Source organism: Nannobrachium achirus (genome assembly GCF_963921795.1).
Source record: "Nannobrachium achirus genome assembly, chromosome: 15".
NCBI classification, from domain to species: domain Eukaryota; kingdom Metazoa; phylum Chordata; class Actinopteri; order Myctophiformes; family Myctophidae; genus Nannobrachium; species Nannobrachium achirus.
The window spans coordinates 29,883,072-29,905,942 of record NC_137822.1 but is presented as its reverse complement, the minus strand read 5'-3'; the positions used below and the strand labels follow the sequence as shown (position 1 = coordinate 29,905,942).

At 41.1% G+C, this 22,871-nt stretch overlaps 1 protein-coding gene across 1 annotated transcript in view; it reads right to left on the bottom strand.

Moving 5' to 3' along the window:
- Positions 1–22,871, bottom strand: part of grin3a (glutamate receptor, ionotropic, N-methyl-D-aspartate 3A) — a gene marked incomplete at both ends in the record, with an annotated part of 104,371 nt that overhangs the window by 6,424 nt on the left and 75,076 nt on the right. Inside the window, 2 exons of the mRNA XM_080743535.1 lie at positions 10,355–10,506; positions 11,983–12,098. Of these exons, the coding sequence (XP_080599661.1) occupies positions 10,355–10,506; positions 11,983–12,098 (268 nt within the window). The remainder of the gene's footprint in view (positions 1–10,354; positions 10,507–11,982; positions 12,099–22,871) is intronic.

Genomic DNA, 22,871 nt, shown 5'->3' with positions numbered 1-22,871 from the left:
CGCACAAGCGTCAATTGACATTATGCTTTTCTGAGTGCAATACACCACATCAAGAACATTACCAACAGCAGTAACAAACAACTTTTCAGAAAACCCTACAAGGACGGACACCAAATTGTATGTATTTGGCAGCGGACCCACCATCTGAAAATGGATGATATTTTTCAGAAACCTCACAGATTGGCACAAAGTGCTTGTTTGGAGCTTCACTCAGTAACTACCAAAAACAAGCTAACATCAATAACTTCAAGGTGGTCTGTGGCTGGTCAACTAACACGCCTGGAGGAGAAGAGAGTGTGCGAGACGGTTCAACCAGGGGCTGAGTGAGTACGGATCTGAGAACTGGACATGGACATTAATAGTGTTGTGGTGTTTTGGATAGTGTGCTTCAGGGCCTATAGCTGCTGCTACCAAAGCTGATACGGGTCACTGCATACCAGAGGATCCAGGTGCATGCGTAGGATAAGATGTTGGCACTGTAACTTGCAATACCACAGTCTTTTTTTCTTTTTTCTTTTTGTTTTCTTGGCCAGGCATCTGGTGCCCCCCAGAGCTTGGTGACCAGGGCAGCAGCCCCTGAAGACATTAACGTGCATTAAGCTGGGGCTGCCTGAACACTGTAAGAACGGCTATGTTCGATAAAATAAAATAAAACTAACGTTGCAAAAAAAAAAAAAAAAGAAGAAAGAAAGAAAGAAAGAAATACTGTATATGATCACAGACACACAGTGTCTGTGTTACTGACTGCATGTGTGTGACTTAAGACTTGGCATAATAGGGATTTGGAGAGAAAATGTTCAAAATAACACTGACATTTCTCTCATGCTATAGAAGTATAGGATATGTTACTGATAAGTATTACATTATATGACTGATCGAATGTACAGCTCTTCATCTACCACACCCGCAGCTTCGAACCCATGACACCTCACACCCTTAAAGGGCATGTAGACCGGTGGACCATTAGTATCCCTTCCTAAAAACCCACAAAGTGAGCTTTTCAATCTGTCCTTCGAGACTTGGCACTCAAAATTTGACTCCCTCTTGCTAATAACAGGATTTGATCCCATAACCTTGCATATGAAGCAAGCTCTCCGTCCACTAAGCTACATGCTGCTGTAACAGCACTCTGTGAGCTTTTCATATGTTGACTTCCAAACTTGATGCAGAGTAGACTAAGCTAAGTGGTGCTTGATCAAGCAAGTGATTATCAGCTTTTTCTTTTTAACATTATATGTTTACATGTTTATGCTTTACATATAGGTTATTCGATATAGACAGATAGGAAACCAAGGCAAGAGAAAGGACAAACATAGACCAGGTTTGGATTTGAACCCCTGTCCTCACGCTCACATGGAACAGACAATATACTGGTATGCTGGCTGAGTCGCCTGATGTGTGGCTCTCAAGCGTGGAGAGGTGGTGGGGCATGAACCGTTCATACAGACTGGGACCATTTTTACTAACAAGATTTTCCACGCACAGCCTATATGGGGAGTCGCGGTTTGATCCAAGGAATGCAGGGGAAAATAATTCCAGATATCCTGGCTGGTATATATATATATAACACCTTCTCACTCCCTTTGCTTCACCCTCCCGACGCCGTGTCTTTGCTTTCCTTTACCCCTATGAAGTTTTGGGAGTGACTATTGCGTCTAGGGTGCGACGGGGACGGAGAGTTTTTGGACGAGACAGAGTCTTAGTACGCATGCGCTGACATGTGTTTCCTGGAATATTTTTCACTGACGGCCGTCACGGGGAATAGAACCACGGTCCCTGGATTTGTATCTCCATGCTCTACCGACTGAGCTAACCAGAGTGACTGGGAAGTTCCTTTTTTTTTGTGCTTTTATCTTTGACAAAACGTGGAATGATAACGTAGTCCCTTCTTTGAGCCACATTCGGAGGCGGAAGCAGTCCCCTGGTCAAGATTTACTATTCTGTCCATAACGGCACGTAATTCGGTAACGCGGCTGAGTCGGCTCATGCGCCGTTCCCACCGCTCGTCGCGGCAACTCGGCTCGCTATCGCTCGCCTCGGTGGCGACTCACGGGGGTCATCGGCGCCGCTCCGTCGTTTATAGTGGCGTGAACGGTAGCGACGGGTGGCTGGTAAACCAAGAAGCCTTCAGAGCGGTATCGAATCCCGCATCAGGAACTCCTTTTTTTTCTTTCTTCTTAGACCACCCAATGCGTCTAACCCTTGAGACATTAGGCAATCCGTCCGCGTCTATGGTGAGAAGCATTCAGTATTTAAGATAGCGTCGGTTGTATGAAGCATTAGGGGTGAGAACCTGTTAATATATACACACACACACACACACACACACACACACACACACATACACACACACACACACACACACACACACACACACACACACACACACACACACACACACACACACACACACACACACACACACACAGTATAACGTATATCAGGGCTGCCATCATTGTACTGTCAAAATATAAAAAGAACAACTCAAAAGCACAAGACACCTGCAGAGGGTCCAAAGGTGCCTTGGAGCAATGGTGTGGTGTGCTTTATCTGTTGCCTCTGCTTCAGATAATTTGCAGGTTCAAGTCCCATTCCATCAAGGTACTTGAGGACCATCAGGCAACTGTGTCCTTCCCCGTTTCCTGACAGGTAATGGTGCTGGATTAATTCATAAAGAACTCTGCATGTCCAGCTATCCTTTTACAGAAAGAAATTAAAATGTGCTGGAGTATTTCAATTTAACTTTACTAACGGACAGTTAACATATAAGAACACTTCGACAGTACGAAGACACATTTGTAAAGTGTGGTAGTAGTGATGGTGTGGTGGTCTAATCAATAGACTCCATGACACTGGGCATGTGAGTAGGAGTGTTTGGGTAGCTCAGTTGGAAGAGATCCTGGCTTCTTATCACAAGGTCATGAGTTCTAATCCTAGCATTGACATCTGAGCAATTGGCTCTCATGGGTTTTCTCATTTCTTTCTCTTTTAAATGGCCATTGTCATTGACAATGCATTCGGTGCTTAAAGTTAAATATTTCAAAAACTACAAATTACTTCAAAGTAAAAGTCTAAAGCATGCAGAATTTAGATGGAGAGTGAATTTTTAAAATGTGGTCTAGAACCCAAACCGTGAGCTTACAAGCCACTAACATAGTTCTGCTGCCACAGAAGCAACTCTTTGCCATAATCCATAGCTAGTGTCATACACAGTATCTTAGTCACCAGCATAGTAAGTCAGTACCATGGAATATCTGACCTCTAGGCCTTGATCATGTATCAATTTGCAAGCAGATTGGACACAATGTCAGTAATATGACAATATGATTAGTGTGAAAAATACTTGTTTCAATTTGTAGCATTATTTCAGTGTGTCATGTTTTCACCCCCCAGAGCCAGAGGAGGTGTCTACCTTTTCAAAGCAACGTAATTCAGAAGTTTTCTCAAATAAACTTAATTTAGTTAATCAATGAAACTGGGGTTATAATACCACAATGAGAAACTAGTTGCAAACATTAGTCATATTTTGTATTCAACTGTCAAAAGTGAAAACTGCAAATGCACTTGATTTAACAAAAAACATTGAAACTGCTATAGTTTTGATCACCTGAAACTAAGTTTCTACGTTTTTTAAACAAATTTTGCTTTCAATGAAAGTGTAAATCTGGGTGTTCTAATACGATGGTTTTAAAGAACAACCTAAAGCCTATATGAACCCTGGTCATAAGAGGGTGTATCTAGTAGATTCAGGCATTCTGTCAGGGGTTGAGGTGTTTGCTATGTCTTTTCAGCTGTTGGCCTGCCGACTCTCTTTTCTACTTTAAATATAACCTCCAACCATTCAATAGTGTGAAAAGCCTGGTGGTGCAGTGGAAAAGCATAGGACTCACAACTTGAAGGTTGTGGGTTTGAATCTGACTATTGGAAAGTCTTCAACTTTGGTCTTTTTAAGGTGAAATGCATGGAAGCAGCCCGCCTCCCTCGTCACACCCTCTTTTAGCTCCGGTAGGAGAGGGTGGAGCATAGATAAAGCCCGCCTCCAGGGGGGAGGAGTTTAAGAAATTTACATTTAATTATAAATTGAATTACTTTTCACATTTCTGTTTGAATCTTATGAGGGATTCATTATTGCATGTTTGTGTACTTTTTGTTTTACCCCATTGACACTTGACCTAATCCAGGATATTTTATTGAGGTTTTTGCAGTTTTTTGGGTTGTTTGATTTTGAATGGACCTTTTGTGTTGTTTGAGCTTTGAACCTTCAACCTTTGGTACATGAACCTTTGATTTATCTTTTGAGCCATGCTGGCATTATCAGGAATGTTATACTTAACCCACATTTTAGAATTCAAATGGACAGTGAAAAATGTCATCATGAGATTCGAACCCCTCACCTTTCACATGTGAATCTTTGATTTATCATTTGAGCCATGCTGGCATGAAGGAATTATAGGGAATGTCATAGTTAACCCAGCTTTTATTAGAATTCAAATGGACAGTGAAAAACAATCATCATGGGTTTAGAACCCGTGACCTCTCACATGTGAACCTTTGCTTTATCTCTTGAGCCACAACAACTCCTAAGAAACCTCTGAAACGTAATACTTAGTCCACCTTTTGGAATTTGGATGGATAGTGAAAATGATGCCTGGTTTTGCCAGCCTCTTTCACACACCTAGTCGTGGGGTGGAGTTCAGTCGGGCTGGAACCCAGGCTAGTGAAAATCTTCATTTAGGAGCTTTGAACCCTAAAATTTCTATGTACAAACCACATATTTATCTTGTGGTATGAAACTGACAACCTAATACTTAACCCAGCTATTAGAGGTGTTGACCTGCCCGCTCTTTTCTACTTTAAATATAACCTCCAAAATTGCAATAGTGTGAAAAGCCTGGTGGTGCAGTGGTAAAGCAGAGGATTCACAACCTGAAGGTTGTGGGTTTGAATCGGACTGTTTGAAAATCTTTGACGTTGGTCTTTTTAAGGCGAAATGCATGAAAGCAGCCCGCCTCCCTCGTCACACCCTTTTTTAGCTCCGGTAGGAGAGGGTGGAGGAGTTTAAAGTGATCCCTGACTAATACGACAAATATGTCTTATAATTGTCCTCTATAACTACAATGTAAAATTAATAACACCTTAAATATTGTATTTCTTCTAGAAATAGCTAATCTTTCACTCAGTAGGGGAAATGCCTGTCGCAAGTTGATGATGTCATAAATGTCATGTGTCATTTTTATGGCATGCATGTGCAAAAAAACAAAACACAAAAACATTTGAAATATTGATTTGATGCTCATATTAACCATAGGAAGTATTAAGTTTGTTTTTATTTTCACATGCATGCCATAAATTCCATAGGGATAGATCACACTTGACATTTATGACATCATCAACTTGCGACGGGCATTTCCCCTATTGAGTGAAAGATTAGCTATTTCTAGAATAAATAAAATAATTGAGGTGTTTTTAATTTTACATTGTAGTTATAGAGGACAATTATAATGTATTAAGGCATATTTGTCGTATTAGTCAGGGATCACTTAAATTTACATTTAATTATAAATGTAAAAATTAATTATATTTCACATTTCTGTTTGAATCTTTTGAGGGATTCATTATTGCATGTTTGTGTACTTTTTGTTTTACCCCATTGACACTTGACCTAATCCAGGATATTTTATTGAGGTTTTTGCAGTTTTTTGGGTTGTTTGATTTTGAATCGATCTTTTGTGTTGTTTGAGTTTTGAACCTTCAACCTTTGGTACACAAACCTTTCATTTATCTTTTGAGCCATGCTGGCATGAAGGAATTATCGGGAATGTTATACTTAACCCACATTTTAGAATTCAAATGGACAGTGAAAAATGTCATCATGAGATTCAAACCCATCACCTTTCACATGTGAATCTTTGATTTATCTCTTGGGCCACAAGAACTTAAAGAATTCATTGAAAATTAATACTTAATCCACCTTTTAGCATTTTGATTGACAGTGAAAATGTGGTCTGCCTAGTGAAAATGTTCCATTGGGAGCTTCGAATCCCAAAACTTTGGTGTTCAATCCACATATTTATCTTTTAAGCCACACTGGCCTTCAAGATGCAATTGATAACCTACTGTAATACTTGACCCAGCTTTTTGAACTTTGGTGAAAATGCTCTTTGTGATTGCTAAATCCTTAACATTTGGTTTATAAACCCCAGAATTATCTTCTGCCACGCCAATGTGTTGTGAGGTTGAAGATCTTCTTTTTGTGCATATATGAAGCCCACCTCCAGGGGGGAGGAGTTTATGAAATTTACATAGGCTTATTTATCATAGAAATACATTTGTCTTTTCATAAATTCAATTTATTGAGGCAGTATTTGATATTTAATTGTGTTATTTTTCTTTAGCCCCATCACATCTACAAGCTGTGAGCTTTACATTTCCATGTGCACAACACCATGCACAACCAACCATAAATCAGGCTTAACAGCTCTGAAGTTGCCGTTTCATGCGGCCTGACAACAGCTTTCAGTCTTCACTTCCCAGAGAATCGAAAAACCTGTCGCCCTCCTCGTTGCGAACACACAGACACAGAACCAAAGCTTAAGCCATAGCGGAAGCTGGGGACACAAGACATTTTATATAATTTGTATAATGCCCAACTGCCTGACATCAAAAACCAAAGAAGCTAGGTCAGCTTTTTACTCTGTCCAAAAAAGAAATCCCCCACCATGGGGTTTCCTCCGTGGATCAGCAGATTAAAGCAATGTGCACCACAGCATATATGGTTCGTGCCCGGCTCATGACCTGTGTTTTGTGTAATATTTAAACACACACACACACACACACACACACACACACACACACACACACACACACACACACACACACACACACACACACACACACACACACACACACACACACACACACACTCTCAGCTTTCATATCCTTCTTTCTAGTATTTCGTCGTTGTCGGGCAGAAACCTCGTATCTCCAAGTTTCAAATTTGTATATTCTTTGGCAAAGTAAAGCCCTGCTTCATCATAAGGCCATCGCACAAAAGTAGTGAAAACAGCTGATCTACAAGCACACAACGCCTCGCGGCGCGAGGCGTTGTGTGCTTGTAGATCGGCTGTTTTCACTAGTTTAAATCATTTTAAAAATGATAAATACAACACAAACGGTTTTGGACATACATGGTTTCCACCCGACAACGACGATATACTGTATGATGTAATAAGACAACTCCATAAATCTTCTATTTGGTCTATCTCATTCTCTGTCAGTTGATGGTAACCAAATCAATAGGGGATGGTTAATTCTATATGTTATCACAAAATAATACAAATAAATAAATCAAGAAACACTTCCAATATTCCCGTAAAGTAAGGTCAAATTATTGTTATGTAAGAGAACGTGTGACCTTAAAAATGCTAATGGAGTAATGAATCATTTATGTGGACTAGTTTATTACTTCCCCTCCTGGGGTTGACAGAGAGCTGGTTGTGTGACAGTAGATATGTCTTTGTCAGTTTAGACAATCCATCAGCCTTCGTATTTTCCATAGTTGGGGTTTTCTTTTTTCCTTTTTGTTTATCCCCGCCCCACCCAATTATTCTGGTGTGAACATTCAGCAAAAATAGGAGATCTACAGTCACATTGCGACACGTTGTGAGCTTGTAGATCGACAATTTGTGGGTGTAGAGGGTAAAGTATAGACCCCTAACACTGGCTCTGTCAAACCATACCTTATATTCTTGCTGGAAACCCCCAAAACCGTTACTTATTTTATAACAAATACAAAAACAGATAATCTATAAGCTGAAAATGTGTTGCTTCACGGCATTAATTAACAAAAAAAGCACAAAGTTAGAAGAGGTAAGACGTTTTTGCCAAACTGAACACAAACCGTAACTGTTAGGTCGATCTCATTTTAATTAAAATATTCGATAGCAATTCAAAACATCTTAGCTAAAATAAATGCCAGATGATACTGACACTATACTGACCGTGCTGACTAACCATGATACCATGATACTGCCATGATATTGACAGGATACTACTGACCATGCTACTGACCATGATACAGATACTGATCAAGATACTGTGAATTTTCTGAAAATCACAAGAGCACAATTGACATTTCAGTTGCATGACATGCATGTCCATCAGTTCAAGCTGACATTCTTCAACCTCTCACTAGTCGCTATGTAAAAAATCTTCATTGTCATTCTTCAGAGATAAGAATAAAGGTATTGACTACTACAGTAGTTGGTTAAACTGGTACAAAACACTGCAGCATCACTATGCTATTTGCACTGTCTATCAGCATTCAACCATGGTGCCTGTCCTCTCAGCACTGAAGCCTATGCTAGAAAGTGGTCTTGAAATTAATGATGCAAAGTAATAGTTACCCTTCATTTTGTTACGTTCATGACTTAAGGTACAGAGGTTACAGTATATTTTAAAGTCATGATGACAGGAGAGGGGTGGGGTGGTGGTGAGTGGTATTCTGACACAAACAATGGTCAGGTGAAGTGTCAGCCATTTTGCCATGGAGAAGGCAACCGTAGTGGCTGACAGGACCACAGTGCAGGGTAGCATGGCCCAGAGCTATTGCCATGTGGCTTCCTTGTGGCCTTGTTCACCAAGTGAGAGGGTTTTCAATTCCAATACGAGCAGCCAGATTGAGCGGGTGCAGTGATAGATAGGAAGACGAATGGCATGGAATAATTTAGACAGGTTGGAAACTCAGGGGACAGGCTGCAGCATTCTCTGCCTTTTGAAAGATTATGTTTAAGGAATGAGCATTTTATTGGCCAGCACAGGAGGGACAGTCAGGAAAGATATGACAGAGAGAGAGCGAAGATGACATGTGACACATACGTAGATTTGCAGGATATGGTAATATCGAGAGGGAAGGCTGAAGGCTGAAGAAGAACGTATACTGCATTGTGCGGAAGAGCGCTGAACAGTGAGAGCAGATAGTTGGCTGGACGACTTGACTTTCAGCAAATGTTGTTGAAACAAACATTGTTATTCCTAAGTGGTGAAAACAAAAAGATACTGCCACGATGTAAGCTGTAACTGTCCATAGCTGCACATACTGCATATTGACATGAAGGCAGATACTTTTTATCTCCATATTATTGCGACCATAGGTTGCAGTTTAATATGTGAACGGTCACAGCTTGACCGTATCTCCGTCACGCGCATGACACTGTGGTTCCCCTGACACATCACTGTGACATGTGATGTCACCTGTGATGTCACAGTGATGTGTCAGGGGAACCACAGTGTCAGGCGTGGTCTATGGGTTTGCTGCTCTGACATCACGCTTTGAAATCACTGTGATGTCATGGGAACCACTCTAACAGAATCCCTTTTATGCCCATATATGGATATCCCTGATGTCATCAATATTAAGCCCATCGGCTATTTTCGAGCTCTGGTGTAAAGGTGAAAAAGAGCAGACTAACTACAGAGTGAAAGGTCAAGTTTTATAAGTACAGCATTAGAGGTTCAAGTTTTTAATATCTGAAAACACAAATTGACATGAATCCAAAATACACTGATGATTGTGCTGTCAAACGATGAAACTATATGGAATCTATGATAAGGTTGTGGGGGTCCCTGCTTCATCTGTCTCTCAACTAAGGGGTCCTTGGCCCGAAACCGTTGAAGACCCCTGTTCTATGATCTTTCAAAGGTGAGTGAAAAACGGAGTGAAAGATGAGCTACAGTAACATGCATGTTATGGGTAGGCCCTAAACTGTTGACGCCTCTGGCTTTGGCAGAGTGTGTCTTTTCAGCCTGGTGACGTTATATCCTATCAGATCAGAAAACTGCTAAGTTGATCCCAGTCTACTAAGAGCATAGGGTCAGTGCACCAACAGGCTGAGCCAGTCTCCAAACAGTACACTGTTCCTGACCAGAAATGCAAAAGTCCTTTGTGTGCTCATTAAGCGAAGCTTGTTTGTTGTTATGTAGCATCTTTTAAGTTTTGTTTTTTGTGAACATAGTTCTCATTAAGTTTCGTGTCCCTACAGGGTGTGGAGAAAAATCCTTTTGAAAATCTGTTGTAAAACGATATGAGTGTTGAATAGGAAATGCAGGACAAAAACACTCACACTCACAGGCTTGTGCACGTGCGCACACACACGCACGCACGCACGCACGCACGCACGCACGCAAGCACGCACGCAAACACACACACACACACACACACACACACACACACACACACACACACACACACGTGTGTGTGTGTGCGCGCGCGCACACACACCCCGACAACCTTTTTTTATTACATTTTCCGAGTGCTGTTTTTACATGTACACTGCCGGAGCAGGGTGTTAATTACCTCGGTTACGGCGAAGCTGCGTTTTCCACAGGGTACCACCTTGTACCACTTATCATGCAGCGTGTCCATGAAGCCGTCTGACTTGTACTGGCTGACCAGCTCTGAGATGTTGGAGGTGAAAGGAGAGTTCTGGGGCAGGCCAATGCCATAGCCTGGGGGAAGGAGGACACACACAGACACGTCGTTGTTGTCGGGTGGAAACCTTGTTATGTCCAAAACCATTTGTTTTGTGTTTATCATTTTTAGAATTAGATTAGATTAGAATTAGATTTAGAAGTGAAAGGCGTTGTGTGCTTGTAGATCTGCTATTTGCACTAGTTTTGTGCAACAGTTTTGTATGACGAAGCAGGGCTTTACTTTATGTAAAAATTCAAATTTTAAACTTGGAGATACAAGTTTTCTGCCCGACAGTGTTGCTATGTAGACACAAACACACAAGACCCACAGTTGTAAAGAATTGTTTAGCAATTATTCTTTGGCATCAACATAAAGCTTATTTTCTACAGACATCACATAATGTAATGTAATGACATTCCTATCCGGGCTATTAGATGTCTAATAAACGTCCAAACCCTTCGAAAAATGCTACAATTTGTCGAAAATGTAACGTTTTTTAGACGTCTAAGCTTAGATTAGACATTGATTAGCCACTGAAATAGCTTAGACGTCTAAAAACATTCACTTTTAGACCAATTTTGGACCAATTTTAGACCGACTTCTAATAGCCAACTATTGCTCGCTGGGCAACAGTTCAGTGTCGATTTCAATATCCCAGCCTCGCACGGTGTCCTTTTTCAATTGGTTTTAGCCGTTTGTGTGTAAAGAGTAAAGAGAACCGTTGTCAGGGACAGGGTGACCATTAGCAAGGCTGTCGATGCTAATAACCAAACATCACGGTTGAGAAAGACACAGGCGTTTAATTAGAAATGTCAGAGGGTACCTTAGGTCCTGTTAGCATGTTCGCAAAGTGTGACAGATTTAGAAAATCCTTCCCTGTTTGGTAATGAGACGGAACCACTCACAGATGCATCTCCGTTCTGTCCCAAAGGTTCCATCTGCACTAAAGGTTATATTGCCTTGGCTTGTAAATCGTTCTCTCCTTCTTTCTGTTGTGAACTTGTAGATGGGCTATTTTTGGCAAAGAGATTGCTGTAGATGGGGGGAAAGCGGTATAGATGTGCTCCCCTACTTCTAAGCACTACACATTATCTACATATCATCCCCCCATCTGTACATTAGTAATTAGTAACAGTATTAGTAATTGGTTTCCCTCATCTAAGCAGAGTGTGAGCTAATGTTCCTTTTTTATCGTTGGTAGCACATCAAAAAAGAAAGAAAAATACATTAAAAAAAGTTTTTAAAAAGTTAATTAAAAATGGTCTCAATAGCACCTATTTCGGAATATAGAATTTACATCACATTTCTTCAATAGCAAATGTTTCCCTAAACTCATGTATTTTAATGGTCTTCTATGGCAAATGATTTCCCAAGTCAGTTACAGTATGTGTGTTAACGTTCTATAGTAAATGTTTCCCTAAAATCAGTCATTTCTGTAAAGTCTGAAATGTGTTCTGTTGCAAGGCTTCCATAGGCTCAGTAATGTGTGTTAATCCTCTGTGTTGATTTACCTTCAATAGCAAAGGGCTTTCCAACGGTGAGTGTCTTACAGTCTGCATCGATGGAGACCTCGTAGTCCAGCAGTGCTTTATCCATGATGAAAGCATCCAGTTTCTGAGGGTCCTCTCTGGAAATGATACAAGAACTCACACTAAGTATTTTGTTGGCATGTCCACTGTATCGGGTCAGTGAAGAGAGACAACAATGGCAGAGAGAGGAGGGATAACAGCCAATACAAGGATGTTGTTATAGTATATGGGACAATAAGTGATTCCAAGATGACACATCAATCAAACTTTAAGTACTGCATGTAACCACTTAAATTTGGTATTGGAATTAGGGTTATGTTTTCAGCTTCTTTTGTCTGTCTGTGAGCACAATAACTTGAGAAGGTAAGGACATAATGTCCCTGAAACTTGTTTGGATTCTGATTCTGATTGGAAATTTGGAAATATCAGTAGGGTGCACTGAAGAGATAATTAACTTGGTGTCACATTCTTTCTGAGACTGTGAGAGTCATCAATAGGCTGCCCTGAAGAGATAACCTTTGGGTAAAGCAGGTCACGGTTTGAATGACATAATCAGCCATGTCTCAGCTGGAAATTACATTTCTTGAGAATTGCATATGGAGGTACTTTGTACTCAGTACAACAATTGTACTTCAATTATTCTTCTAGTTTTTGAAGGCGTCTCTTTGGGCTTTCTTGATACCACTAGTTGTGTAAACAAGAAAGGTTCAAAAGAAATGCAAGTCTGATAGCATAGAAAGACTATCCTCGCAGGCCATCCCGAGCTACGTCATCACCAATGTGCTTCCTTTCTCGGTCTGGTGTCCCTCCCATCGAGCCTCTTTATTAGAACTTGGGTTTCTAATTTCCAATCAAATGGCTGCATTTGGAGCGACCCGCCTCACAGCGCTCCTGATTGGTCGAGCGGCTACTACAGCTCTCGCATTTTGTAAACAAACATGGCGGACCCCATGTCCGACCGAGTTCACAAATCGCAAATAAAAGCTGCATAAAGCGAAGTTTTATCTGAAATCAACAGCATCTCATAACTTAAAAACGAACAGTTTGCACCAGGGCAGGAATTTCACGGAGGCCATGAAGGCCATGGCCGCCGTTGCCCTCAGTTTGGCCTTGTGCCCCTCAAACCAATGGCATAACCTGAGGCCACAGTGGCCTTAATGCCCCAGCTTACTGTACCACTTTCTCCTCTGTCTCTTTCTTGTCAAAATGTAGACAGTTGACACCGGTGTCTCTTTCTTGTCATGTAGACACCAGTGTGATTCTGAAATCTCAACTCCCCAGAGTCCCCATCTTTAAACCAATCCAGTGACTTTGATTGGTGCAGGGCTGAGCATGGATCAGATTGTTAATACCATCATTTATCTATTTCACTGCAGATTAGGTTATCATGCCTAACTCTTAAATTCAACAAATTCTTTCACTTGACTAAAACGTGTTTTATTTGATGGCCTTCCTGCCCTGGCATTTGACCTTTGTGCCCTAAAGAAATGGACAACACCAAAGGCCAAGTGGCCTTGCCTCTAAAATGACGAAATGCCAGGCCTGGTTTGCACCTTTGGAATTTCTGTCTGGAAAAGACGTATTTGCTGTTCTGCCGACGATGTTTTGATGCGCTGGTGGCTACTGACTGGACCTGTCAGTCAAAGTAAGTAACTATGTCATCGCGTAATGCGTTGTCTATGGACAACTCCCAGACTCTCCCCTGGGAGAGTCTGGCTGTTGCGAGGCTGTAGAAAGACAGGTTGCTTATTAGATTTGAAAAACCCTTTCAGGTGGCTACAGCATGTATGTAGACATGTAGTCATTCATAATCATTCTGATAGCACGTTCTTTCATCAGCATCATACTAAAAAAGTCCTATTTATGTTCGTTTAAAGCTGATTCAACTTTGATTCTACAATACTGTCAAAATATTTAATGTGGGGGAACATGGTGCTATAAACTAGTCAAGTGTGAGTCCTCAGCGGGACAGGCAAAAGTGCTGATGATCAAAGCATTAGTTAAAAGTCAGCCCCAGACTACAGTCTGCTTTTTTTGCAAATGTGTAGCTAATGAGTCTCTATTGGATTTAAAATACTAATAATGATGAATCCCTGCTGTTGTTGTTTTTTAACAACTGGTTATTTATTTCCTTTTGCTCCCCAATTTTGTCAATTCTGCCTTCGTGCACTGTGATCTGATCTGTGTTGCATCACATGCCGCCACTATAGGGGTGCAGCAGCTAATTTATGAATACAGTAGCAACAATAACACAAAAGGCTGAACTACAAGCTTACAACATGTCGAGATGTAATGCATTGTGAGTTGCTGATCGCCTATTTTTGCACGACACCGTTTTACAAACAGATTTTGCTGATGTATAAATAGTAAACATATGTGTCCCAGGCTGGTGAAACCGTCCTAATGTCGCCAATTTTAAAACGGCAGAAAAGTGAGAAAATGAAGTCAAAGTCGTTTTTTGTATTTTTCGTTTTTTTCAAATTCACACAAGTTCGAATTTATAACAAGGGTTTCGTGTCAAAAGATAGTTGTTTTGAGGTATTACAATGGCTAGTTTTATTTGTTAAACTAGGCTGCTTTTGGAAGAAACTGTACGTGGTTTTTGGGGGAGGAGAGATAGCGATCTGAAAAGTAATTGTCTCGTATTTCACGCTTTGAGCACCGCCCATACAGTGGTGCATCTGGTTCTCTAGTGTGTAAACACATCTCAGTGACTAACTTCATCTCGCTAATGTTATTGGTTTGCAGAAGACAGTATTCTGGAAGGATTTATTTTTTGATTTATACGTCGTGATCCGACTCTCCGAGTCGCTATCGGGCACACAGAGACGCAGCGATGATGTCTTCTCGTAATGGAACAGCCGGCGCTAATGGGAAGCTAACGTTAGCTACACGCTAACGCTGGCTGTTTATTATGAGAAGCAGTGGCTAACGGCAAACGCTAACGTTAGCTAGCGCTAACTGCAGGCATCGTATACACAACTGGAATTGTTGCTCTTCTACAAGCTCACAACGCGAGGAGTTTAAGTCTGTCAGAACCATCAGATTATGGTTCTGACTGAAGTTACACAAACACTGATTATGCTACATTTGGCACAGTTAGCCCGACCAATTTAGATAGGGCTCGAGTTACGGTGTTGCTCACGTAATAACCCTTCACTTCAACCTGGTGTGGAGCAGTTAATCCTATTTGCTACGTACGTCTACAAAAACGTTCATATTTCAAAGATAAAGTGCTTACTGAAGTCTCACAGATGTCACAGTATGGTACGCTCAAGCAGAATTACCCGTATCTTTCGTATTGTTTAATAAACAGCATTTTAATCCGATCAGATGCCATTTTCTGTTGTTTTTCAGCCATGCGACCCCATCGGTTGCGAGGTGTACTGCACTTAGATACATTAATACCTTTTTAAGGAAACGCCGACCGATCGGATTAAAATGCTCCTCGTTAAATAATACGATCATTACGGGACATTCTGCTGGAGCGTACCCTATGGTGACATCCGTGAGCCTTCACTAAGCAATTTATCTTTGTGATCTGACCGTTTGTGTAGACGTACGTAGCAAATTGGTTAAACTGCTCAACAGCAGATTGTGTTGAATTCACGGTTGGCGCAGCGTAGCGTCTTTACATTTAGCCCAATAATGCTAAATCACAATAACTAAAGTTTAAAACATACATGAACCACTTTAGCCCTATGTTATACCAAGGCTATTTGAAAATAGCCAATCTACAAGCTCACAACGCATTGCGGTGCGACGCGTTGTGAGCTTGTAGATCTGCTATTTTCAAACATTTTTGTACTTTTACTTTTGGTACTTTAAGTACATTTGGATACCAATACTTTTGTACTTTTACTCAAGTACATTTTTTAATTCTGGACTTTTACTTGTAACAGAGTGATTCTACATTGCAGTATTGATACTTTTACTTAATTATAAAATGTAGGTACTTTTGTAATACACTATTTTAGTGAAAAATAAAAACTACAAAAAGAAGAAAATGACAGGATGAGCATATAAGGAGGGGAGGAGGTAGAAAAGACCACTGGCCACTATTTCTGACATGGCTGCAAGCACTATAGCACAATATATTACCACAGGTCTACTACTAAATAGTAGTTTTAAATAATTGTAGTGGAATAAAAGTACATTTGAAGTTGACAGCTATACCACTGTGGGTGTGGTTTGACTTGGGGGGAGTGATTTAGGGGTGTAGGTAAGTACCTATTGTCCCTCCCATTGTCACACCCACTTCTGGCTACTTAGAGGTGTAAAAATGTTCCTTGGATTCAAATGGCCTTTTAAGCACTTTGGGGTTTATGGTGCAACAAGTTTAAAATGTCCATAACTTCTTCAAATATGCTCCAATTCCAACAAATGATACATCATATGAAAGCTTAGACTCTGTACTTGGATAATCTGTACAAAAAAGAAAAATGACCAATGCAGACATAAGGAACAAAGTACCAGACCTAGTCACATACGGTATATAGATAAAATGCGCTTCTCAATTAATTGAAAAAGTAATCCATGTAATAATTGCTAAGAAGGTCTTCCCACCTGACAGTAATTTTGTCAGTTTCACTAATTGGACATGTGACCACTGAAAAAGTAATCAATAGAATGATAGCTAAGAAAATAATCGATACCAATGGTTGTTGAGGTTCCCCAGATCCCCTCCCAACTGAACAGGCACCATGGCCAAGTGCAATGACAAGGACACAATACCCTTCCAACTTCTTTAACACTGCCAATTATGTTTGTTGGAGGACCCGGCCAAGGCAGATTAAATTAAAATTAAGATGCTTGAATAGGGAAAGTCTATAATATCACTTTATACAATTTCAGCACTGCCAGAAGCTTCCAGAAGTAGTCAGTAGCAGACGTTCACCAACTTCTCCAGCTCTAGACCCAAAACAAGAGTACATTTGGTGTCTTAGATGCATTATTAATTAAAAACGTACAGTAAGCCCTTGTTAAAAATAGAAGAAGGGTTAAAAAATAAGAAGGGAATATTTACTTATGTATATACAGTTTTACTGCCAGATTTATTATTTATTTATTGGGGCTGGTGCCAACAAAAAGCAGCTTACCTTTGCGATGTTATAGAAAAAGATCTATTGATTATTTCCAAACTTTTTTTTTCTCCATTGGATCTAATATATGTGTACTTTAGCCAAGCTGGTGGCAGAGGGCAGCCTTATGCAAAGAATGGATGTGAAATGGCCCTCCCCTCTTTCTGTCGTTCAGAGCATAGAAATGCATAATCTAGATCAGGTCCACAGAGAACAGCCAGGAAGTGAATTGGACATCATTGATGTTTACGTGTGGTGGAGATTTGAAAGCAGCATTACGGGAGATGTTTTTACTGTACACACCCGCGCGACCCCTCATCAGCTTACAGTCATCAAATAAGGTAAAAGAACGAGCGTTCGTATTGGCTTTGAGCCGCGTTCAGAATTGGGACGAGCGTTAACGTTCGAAGTGGTAAAAGAGTTAATAATGTGTTGGAGACACAAAATGGGTTGCTACCGTATATTTGTGAATTTAAGTCTGTACTATCAGGGCACAGGAGAGTGTTTAGAGTCAGATCATAGCCTGGAGGTATGGATGGACATACATTAGAAGTACCTATAGCATCAGACACACCGGTTGAAGTTGATATCAGCATCCACAGCCCCGCAAACAATGTCTGCTTATCTGGGTCTCTCTCTCCTCTAGCTTGAATCATGAAGAATGATGTAAGCGACAAAAGACTGTTCCTGGTGTGCAACCGCAAACTAGACTTAAGAGTGACCTTCCTGAGGATGTTATGCTGACTAAATAAAAAAAAACAAGTTTTAAGTTATTCTTAACTCACTGCTTTGATGTAATGATGTTTTCTTGACAAATAGGCCTACACCTAACATATTGCAACAGCCATAGAAAAGGCAAACTTAGATGCTACCAGGCAGCAGGCTGTTTCAGTATATTTTAATCATGTCAAGTGAAGAGATACAGTAAATAACCGGTCTACAAGCTTATACTTTCCTTCTCATTGTCTACATGTGCCCTCCTCCTGTACAGATCCTTTGCCACCAGCAGTTTCACTGCTATGCCGACGACACACAGCTCTACCTCCCCTCCTCAATAATCACTGCTTCCACCCTCTCCACCCTCACCACCTGCCGGCCTGACATAAAAACAATGGATGCAATCATGCAAATAAACGTCCTAAAAACCCAACTGCAATAACGTTCCCATCACTGATCCAGACTCCCTCACACGCTCCCCTCAAAACTTCTCCCTCGACATTGATGGCTTCATCGTGACCCTCTCCACCCTAGTCCGTAACCTTGGAGCCATCGACCTCACATCCCGTTATGCTGCAGTAACGCCTCAATTTCCCTTTGGGGATTAATAAAGAATATCTCATCTCACCCTCTCCTTCCAGCCCCACATATAAAAAAAAGATCACCAAAACAGACTTTTTTCCAACTCTGCAACATTGCCCGCCTTCGACCCAAACTGTCACACACTGCTGCAGAAACACTCATTCACGCCTTCATCACATCCAGACTTGACTACTGAAATAGCCTCAGGGCCTCAGTGACAGAGCCTTCTCAGTTGCTGCCCTCTCCCTACGGATCTCACTCCCAACTCACATCCAGGCTGCACCCCACCATCTCCTCTTTTAAAACCACCCTCAAAACCCACCTCTTCAGACATGCCTTCCCCACCAAATTTAATTCCCTTTTTTCCATTCTAATTTTAAATGTTTTACCCTTATTAAGTATCACACACATTCATAGGAACCGTAAGATGTGTAACAAATAAAACACAGCAGGCCACGCTGCGTGCATGGTCACTACGTTATTGGCGTACTAATGTTTATGTTTGTGTCACGTTGCGGTGACGTTTTGACAGCTACAAGGGAAAAATGACGTGTTTGGCATTTGAGGAATATACAGTACACGATGCTTGTTCGTTGTCCCGTCACGATGTGATACGTTGTGAGTTTGTAAAACAAAATAACATTTAAAAGAAATTCTAGAAAATCTTTGAAAACTTTTTGAAAGTTTTTGCCTATGAACAAAACAGGGACGCCGGGGTTAATGTGTACGAACACGGTACGGGATTAGATTTCCCATGACTCCTCTAGTCAGCACAATGCGAGTTAAATAAGAATTCCTGTCAGACTCCATGCTTTCCAGCCCTTAAGCCTACCACACCCCAGTCCCGTATCCCCCCACATTCTGCTGTGCTCCACAAGGGTGTGAGGTGAATGCGGAAGCAGTTTTAGATGACAGCATACACAAGGGGGAAAAATCATGGTGCCATTAGGATGGGGAACGGTTGTAAGTGATAGATTACAACGAGGGTGGAGGGGGGGGGGGGCATATTTATTTTACCAATACTTGTTTTTGGTCAAACGGCTTTGAACTTAGTTACCAGTTATGTTTTTCTTTCATGTTTTTATAGAATTCACTCAGATATTGCCGAGTATTGCGTGAACCTTGGTTCTATAATATACAGCTGCTGGGTACTGTTTGTTTGTGTGTCTGTGTGCGTGCATGCGTGCATGCGTGCATGCGTGCGTGCATGCGTACAAGTTTGTGTGTGATGTGTGTGTGTGAGAGAGAGAGAAGAGAGATTTGTGTTCATGAGTACATCCAATGTAGCAGGGAGGGGGAGAAGTATATTTTCGGAGACAGATTAAAGCGAGGGTATATAGGCATCAGAGGTGATGGACGCAGTGGTGTACTGTGTGTGTGTGTGTGTGTGTGTGTGTGTGTGTGTGTGTGTGTGTGTGTGTGTGTGTGTGTGTGTGTGTGTGTGTGTGTGTGTGTGTGTGTGTGTGTGTGTGTGTGTGTGTGTGTGTGTGCGCGCGCGTGTGTGACATATTTCATAAAATCTGATCTGATCTGGGCAGATTGCCCCAGGAAATGTGCCAATGTGTACCAGAAACATCGGTACATACATACATACTCACAGAGATTTCTCGCATTTATTGTAAGATTATAGAAATTAAGATCAGAAAATATACCGGTACAGTACCTCAAGAGTGGCAACCCTGATCTCTGATTTATAAGCATTGCTTATTCCCTTTAATCCCACATTCTACACAACGAAAGCGCTGTCCACTGCCTCTATGCGTACAAGTCTTGACAATTAATTCACTTGTTATTATATTTACATAACCGCCTGTGCAAATGTAAATCTGATACTGAATACAATATCCACGGTATACATTCCATCTGATTCACTTTGCTACAAGATAGTCTTATTAGCTAGCTATCCTGACAGTACAATTGGAATAAACCAATTGAAACATCAAACCTCGATTTTCAAATGGAAAAGGAAAGTTTTTTGGAGATAAAGGCTGTCAGAGTAATCGTGAAAAGAATAGAATATCTGCACGCCGCACCCTTGCTGCTACCAAAGTTATCAATAGTCTGACTTTGGGACCTCTCCATGTCCTGATCATTTATATATGCCTATCCCCATATGTTCAAAATTCATGATTAAGACCACACAGAATGTTCTACTTATGAAATTCACTTTGGGAGCAGCTAGAACAGGGTGTGCAGACTTTGTATTCTTTTCTTGAACTCTACCAGTATGTCTTTTATCCTGCGCCCCTTTGAAATCATTCATTTGGACGTGTGTGTGCTCCTGGACAGCATCTGTCACAGTAATTGTACCACCGCAAGATTGCAGCAGTCATGAAACCTGGGAGGAATGGAAAACAGCCTACACAACCGCTACTGCAAGTCACATCTTCATATGGGCCTACTGGTAAACTTTCAAATTTCAAGGTCTCCCCTTAACTCTGACAGTGTACAAATGGAACCAAATTAACCAGTTAGGGTTCATTTGGTTCCATTTGTACACTGTCAATTTAGACCCCCATAAAGGAACCCACAGAGTCCCTGGAATCCACTTTGAGAAACACTGTTATAGATGGTATAGCTACTTTAGCTACTTTATGAATGTTCAAGGGACAGAGGGTCTTTTCATTTCCAGCTAACGGTGTGTTGACAAAACCGGCAAAACGGCTCATGAAGATCATTTGGATACTGTTCTGCAAAGCATTTAATCGTTAATGTTGTGTTCGGTGTCCACCCTGATGATTTATAATCATCATTTGGATCCTGTTCTGCGTAGCATTTAATCGTTAATGTTGTGTTCAGTGTGTAACCAGGAATCATTAAGTTACATTTCTGCCTTGCATTTAGTCATAAACACTATTTACTTTGTTGACCGGGTGTCCCCCAGGGGTCTATACTTTGTCCTCAGCCTTTTCCCCCATGCACAACTACAAATCTCTCTGCGATCTCTCTAGCTGATTTATACAATCTCACACCGTGACACGTTGTGAGCTTGTAGATTCTATTCCAGGGGTGTTCAACAGGGGGTCCGGGGCTCCTAGGGGGTCCTCAGAGTTACTACAAGGGGTACTCCAAATCTTTGTGTGATAGGAACTTTATTTTTTCTACCCCAACCACTTGAACCCTATCCTATTCTGTGTGGAACATTAGCCAAAAATAGCCGATCTACAAGCTCACAACGCCTCGCGCTGCGAGGCGTTGTGAGCTTGTAGATCTGCTATTCTTGGGAAAGAAGTTTGGTGTAGAGGGAAAAGAAGAGTGGACGGTTCAAGTGGTTCGATGTCTAAAAATACACATTAGTCCAACAACCTACACTGATGATAGTGCTGTCAAACAAGTTTAGTCTAAGCTGTCTAAGAAATCTATGAACATTTTTAATATGCAACACAACATTATACAATACGTAGCAATACGTAACCCTGCTCCATCTCTCCCTCAGCTACGGGGTCCTTGGCCTGAAAACATTGAAGACCCCTGTTCTATTCTACAAATTCCTTGCACATTCATGTTAATACAGTACATGATATACAGCCCGATTCCATCCTTTTCCATTCCATTCATAAGGCACTAAAAACAAATGGTGCTCTTAATGCAAGTATGACAGTTCAAGGAGGAAAACATTGAAGACCCCTGTTCTATTCTACAAATTCCTTGCACATTCATGTTAATACAGTACATGATATACAGCCCGATTCCATCCTTTTCCATTCCATTCATAAGGCACTAAAAACAAATGGTGCTCTTAATGCAAGTATGATAGTTCAAGGAGGTTTAGTGATGGAGATCTAGAAGCCACTTTCATATTATAGGGCCAGAAAAGTTGAAAACATGCCATAGGAGTATTCAGTAATAAGTGATGATGCAGCCATACATTAAAATGGTGTTATCTTGTGCACTCGGGTGACACAGGACTAAAGTTGCTGCCCATCAGACTAAGGCAGTGGTTCTTATAAATGTTTTAGAACCCCCATAATCCTGAAAGTGTATATTGAACAAAATGTACGCATATGAGTCCATTTGGTTTTTAAACCACCGGACTAGGGGTTCGAACCCTTGGCCGTGAGCTGCAGCGAACACAATTGGCCGTATTTGAGGGTGGAACATCAGGCGGGGAGGGGGATCTCTGTCACTGCACTGCTTCTTTTTACGCCAGGTGAAAAGAAGCAGCTTCTGACTTCATACGTATCTGAGGGGACATGTGCTCATCACCCTCCTTAATGAGTCAAACAGTAGCGGTCATCAGCAACAAGGGACTACAGTATGGGGAAGTAGGAATAGGCAGAATGGCTAAATTAGGAGAAAACGAGGGAAAAGATAAAAAATAATAGAAAAAATAATCCTGACACCACAGCCCAGTAAAAAAAAATGTTTACTGTTCTGCGGAGGTCCGTGGTGTTGTGATAAGGCACCAAACTGCACAGCTAGTAACCTGCTATCCATGGCCACCGATTGCACAGGGAAGCCACGGTGTTATTAGAGCCTGTCTTGTTTTGT